Here is a 5,344-nt window from a genome sequence, read left to right on the forward strand (position 1 = left end):
TAGCACTTGTGCCGGTGGCCTGTGAAAAAAACATTCAAGCGAGGTCATTGCTAGTGCTGCTGGACTGGCTCCTGTGCAGGTGGCATGTAAAAAACACCATTTGAGCGTGGCCATTGCCAGTACCACCAGACTGGCCCTTGTGCCGGTGGCACGTAAAAGCACCCACTACACTCTCGGAGTGGTTGGCGTTAGGAAGGGCATCCAGCTGTAGAAACTCTGCCATATCAGATTGGAGCCTGGTGCAGCCTTCTGGTTCACCAGTCCTCAGTCAAATCGTCCAACCCATGCCAGCATGGAAAGCAAACGTTAAACGATGATGATGATGAAATATTAATCTAACTCATGCTACTTTTGAAGAACAGATGGCAGATGACATGAGTAACTGCCAGTGTCCTCACTGCCACAGCTCTTGTATTAAAACCTAAAGAGAAAAATATGTGCTTCACGAGAGATTGGAAAAGGTGGTTAGCAAGAAACAAACATGAAAACGAGTGAAATGCAAATAATAATAATAATAATAACATACTTGTTGCATATATTGCTATCCTGTCGTCGTTGAAGCGCAGCAGGTTTTCTGCATAGTTTAGCTCTGACCCAGAAAACCACTCAGGGATGTCTGCTATTTTTAAACGTTTGTCAATGACCTGTTGAATTAGAATGAGTGAAAGAATAAGAACAAAAAATAATATTTAGAGTTTGACAAAAAGACTTAACATCAATTAAAGTCAATTCAACCAAGTTTCTTGGAATAAAGTATACACAGCACAAGCCTGGCTCTGTGGTAGGAAGTTTGCTTGGGAGCTTAGGGCATCACGGGGGCATAGTGCCTGAGTTCCTTTTGAGTGTTGGGCCTCATGGAGGCAATGACCAAGACCTTTGGCATTATGTTGTGCTTAAGAAGAAGACCCATTAAGTTGAGAAAAATCGTAGTTGTGGCAGAAACCGGTGTCATGCAAATTGACACCTGTGCCGGTGGCACATAAAAGCACTCATTACACTCTCAGAGTGGTTGGCGTCAGGAAGGGCATCCAGCTGTAGAAAACCATGCCAAATCAGACTGGAGTCTGGTGCAGCCTTCTAGTGTCAAACTGTCCAGCCCATGCCAGCATGGACAATGGACATTAAATGATGATGATGATGATGATGATGGTTCCAGGTTTAGTTCCACTGTGTCAAACCTTGGGCAAGTGTCTTCTGCAACAGCCTCAGGCCAACCAAAGCCATGCAAGAGGATTTTGAAGATGGAAACTGAAAGAAGTCTGATGTGTGTAGACACACACACACACACACACACAAATGTATATCTTTATGTGTGTGACACTACCATGTGAGAACTGGTGTTGGTATGTTTACATCCCCTAACTTAGCAGCTAGCCAAAACAGATGCTTTTTAAGTGGCACCGGCACTGACAAAGCAAAAAACCTCTTTTGAGAGGGGAGGGGGCATTGGAGGAGGTGATCTTGTGTCAGTTGATGAAAATTTATTATTATATAATTGAGATGAGTCAAGGAAATGTCCAATGTGTTGAATAATAAATTTCCAAAAATCATTTTATTTTAAAAAAAAGTTTTTTAAAGAAGGAAGGGGCAGTGCCCATGCATGACCTTTAATAGAATCTAAAATGAGTCATTTGTACAACAGCATAAACAAGTAAACAACATATTCTATAAATATTTGGGAAAAAATCATTTACTTCTACAAAATATAACAGTTTTATAACGAGCACTTTGTTGGTTATGATGACAAATGCTCCAGCTGTTCTGATCAATGGAACAGCCTGCTCATGAAATTAACTTGAAAGTGGCTGAGTACTCCACAGACATGCTTGCCCTTAATGTAGGTCTCAGGGAGATTTCGTCCCTTCGATCACCCTCAAACAACGTCCCTTTGATTACCTGCAAACAACGTCCCTTTGATTACCTGCAAACAACGTCCCTTTGATTACCTGCAAACAACGTCCCTTTGATTACCTGCAAACAACGTCCCTTTGATTACCTGCAAACAATGTCCCCAGATCTGGTGTGGTGCTGAGGCAGCTAGTGCCCAGGCTGAACATTTGCAGGGCAATGTGGCCAGGGACCGAAGCAAGGACAAGGTTGCAGTGGTGTTAAAACAAGGGAGTGGATTAACCCTATCACTATTCCTTCTCTAAACTGCAAAGCTTTTTATTGTCATCAATTCATTGAATTATGAGTTCAACTTCAAATACGGATTGTTTAGTCTGACAATGTTCTGCTAATAGGGTAGGCAGAACATACAACAAAGGCAGCAAGCTAGCAGAATCGTTAGCACGCTGGGTGAAATGCTTAGAGGTATTTCGTCTGCCGTTATGTTCTGAGTTCAAATTCCACCGAGGTCGACTTTGCCTTTCATCCTTTCGGGGTCGATAAAGGTTATTTGTTTACAGCAGAGTGGACTGGAGCAAAAATGAAAGGAAGTGTTTTGCTCAAGAACACAACGCATTGCTCATGCCAGGAATGGAAACCACGATCTCGTAGCACTCTAATCACCTGGCACGTGAGTGCAACATCCCCATCACTTAGCCACATGTGTTCACTATGGGGTAGAGAGAGAAAAAGAATTTGTGTGAATGTTGAACCTGGAGAGATGAAAATGCAAAGCAGACTCTGGTGAGATTTGAACTCAGAATCTAAAGAGCTGTAAAGCATTTTCCCAATACTCTAATGATTCTGCTAGTTCACTTCACCCCAAGGAATAAGGTCAGCAATTTTGAAAGGAGGGTGTGAGACAAACCAACCCCAGTGTTTGACTGGTACTTTATTTTAACAAACCCCAAAAGGATGAAATACAAAGTCGGCCTAGGTAGGATTTGAACTCAGACTGTAAAGAGCTGGAATAAAGACCAGAAGGCATTTTGACCGAAATTCTACTGACTTTGTCAATCCACCAACCAATAAAGTCCCTGTATTAACCGGTTAATCCTAAGATTCTGGGGTACAGGAGCAAATACACAACTTACCTTATCATAGGTCTTTGAGTGGACGACACCAGCAAAATGCCAAACTTCTTCCCAAAATTCAGCATAATTGTCACATGACCACTTGTGGAAATCAGCATAATTAGCTGTAGAAGAGAGGAGAATAGTGATTGTTGATAATGTGTGTAACCTAGGAAACAGACATTATTATAAAGAAGAAAAAGAACCCTATCTTAATAAATCATATCTTACACATAGGTACAATCATGCCAGCAGGGAAAAATGGATGCCAAATGATGATGATGATGATGATGACACACAGCATGGTTGTATGGTTAAGAAGTTTGGTTCCCAATTATGTGGTTTAGGGTTCAGTCTCACTTTGTGGCATATTGGGCAAGTCCCTCTTACTATATATATCCACAGGTATATCAAAGCCCCATGAGTGGATATGGTACACAGAAACTAAATGAAGGAGGTTGGTGTGTGTTGATAAGTGACATCAGTCTATCAGCTGGGTGGCCATTTTTGGTATATTTCATTTTGAAAATTTCATCTTCTCATTAGATATTCAGAGTCAGACTTTACCATCTTACAGTAATTCATTTTATTTGTGGATCAGTGAATAAAGGCGCATGGCCCAGTGCAGGGGTCACCAAACTATGGCCTGTGTGCCAGATCCAGCCCACAAGGTCAGTTCATCTGGCCTTCCACTGCTCTGTACCTTTTGTTATTTCTTTACTGCCCACAGGGGGGCTAAACATAGAGGGGACAAACAAGGACAGACAAAGGGATTAAGTTGATTACATTGACCCCAGTGCGTAACTGGTACTTATTTAATCGACCCCGAAAGGATGAAAGGCAAAGTCGACCTCAGCGGAATTTGAACTCAGAACGTAAAGACACACTAAATACCGATAAGCATTTCGCCCGGCCCCCTAACGGTTCTGCCAGCTCGCAGTCTTTCGTACCTTTTGTGTAAGTACCTGCATTCAGCTTATGTCTGTGAGCAAACATTTCCAAAAATGAAGAATGTGAAGTCAGCACATCAAACGAAGTTGACTGATGAACATTTGGAAGCAATTCTCTTGGTTGGATGCAGCAATTCCAAAGCAAATATTGATGATATCTTAAAAGCTAAACACCAGTTTCACAAACCTCACCATTTTTGCTGCTTAGTTTGTGAGATTCAGATATGTGTACACTGGGTGTGGTATAACTATCTTTTTGCTAACGTCACCCTCATTGATAACATTTTGGTAAATAAATTCGTTGGTTGTCTTTATTTTTTGTGTATTCACTGTACTGTAATTGAACAAAATGGTTATGTGGCCTACACTCATTATTCTCTCAGCTATCTGGTTTGCCATGATGAAAAATGTTTGGTGACCCCTGGCCTAATGGTTAGGGTGTTGCACTCATAATCCCAAGGTCATGGTTTCAATTCCCATGCTGGGTGGTGTATTGCATTCTTAAGCAAATGCAACATTTCATGTTGCTTCAGTGCACTCAGCTGAAAAGGAGGAGCCTTGCAATAGACTGGTGTCCCATCCAGGAGTAACAGGATCTCAGTCACTTATATACCACGGAAGCCAGGAAACCACCCCCAGGAGTCCTGGTACTCAAGACACGAAAGTCTAGATGTCAATGATGATGATCCCAGTTGAACCGTCCAACCCATGCCAGCATGGAAAACAGACGTTAAACGACGACGACGATGATGATATATGATGGGCCTCTTTCAGTTTCTATCTACTAAATCCACTCAGAAGCCTCTGGCTGGCCCAGGGTTACAATAGAAGATATATTTGGCCATGGTGTCACACAGTGAGACAGAACCTAAAACCGCATGGTTGGGAGGCAAGCTTCTCAACCACACAGCCATGCCTACACCTTCATAATCTTATCTTCTTCAAATGAATAAATAATTGACAGGGTGCATGTAGAACAATAATATATCTATTCATTCCTAATATGTTCTGGCAGATTTAAGCGCGAATATCTTTTTATCTGGTACTTGATCTAGTCATTAGACTGCGGCTGTGCTGGGTGGGGTGCCTAGAGTGTCAGCCTAGCCGCTCTATCTGTCGTGAACGAAGGCTGAGTGGGTGAACGAGGTCGTGGTACCAATAGCCCCAAGCTTTTCAAATGTATAACTGTTCCATCCTTCACCTTCATAAATTTGTTTTTAACTTTATTCGAAAAGTTTTCATTTTCTGGGATTCAATGTTGAAAAATAAGGATATTACGATAGTTTTTCAATTACATTTTGTGTTCATAAACCTGAAAGAATTGGTTTTTTCTTTCTTTTGATAGTCACAAGCAATGACAGCCACGATTTAATTTACCTCACCAGCTAAAGGGGAAATTCCAACAAAGACAAAAAAAAAAAAAAAAAAAAAAAA

The 5,344-nt window shown here is 41.5% G+C and overlaps 1 protein-coding gene across 1 annotated transcript in view; it reads right to left on the reverse strand.

Moving 5' to 3' along the window:
- The window catches only part of LOC106878069 (acetoacetyl-CoA synthetase), a 50,355-nt gene that overhangs the window by 40,649 nt on the left and 4,362 nt on the right, over nt 1–5,344 (reverse strand). The window contains exons 2-3 of the mRNA XM_052974499.1: nt 2,982–3,085; nt 527–644 (exon numbers count right to left, since the gene is read on the reverse strand). Coding sequence (XP_052830459.1) covers nt 527–644; nt 2,982–3,085 — 222 coding nt within the window. The remainder of the gene's footprint in view (nt 1–526; nt 645–2,981; nt 3,086–5,344) is intronic.

This window comes from Octopus bimaculoides, chromosome 1, assembly GCF_001194135.2.
Source record: "Octopus bimaculoides isolate UCB-OBI-ISO-001 chromosome 1, ASM119413v2, whole genome shotgun sequence".
Taxonomy (NCBI): domain Eukaryota; kingdom Metazoa; phylum Mollusca; class Cephalopoda; order Octopoda; family Octopodidae; genus Octopus; species Octopus bimaculoides.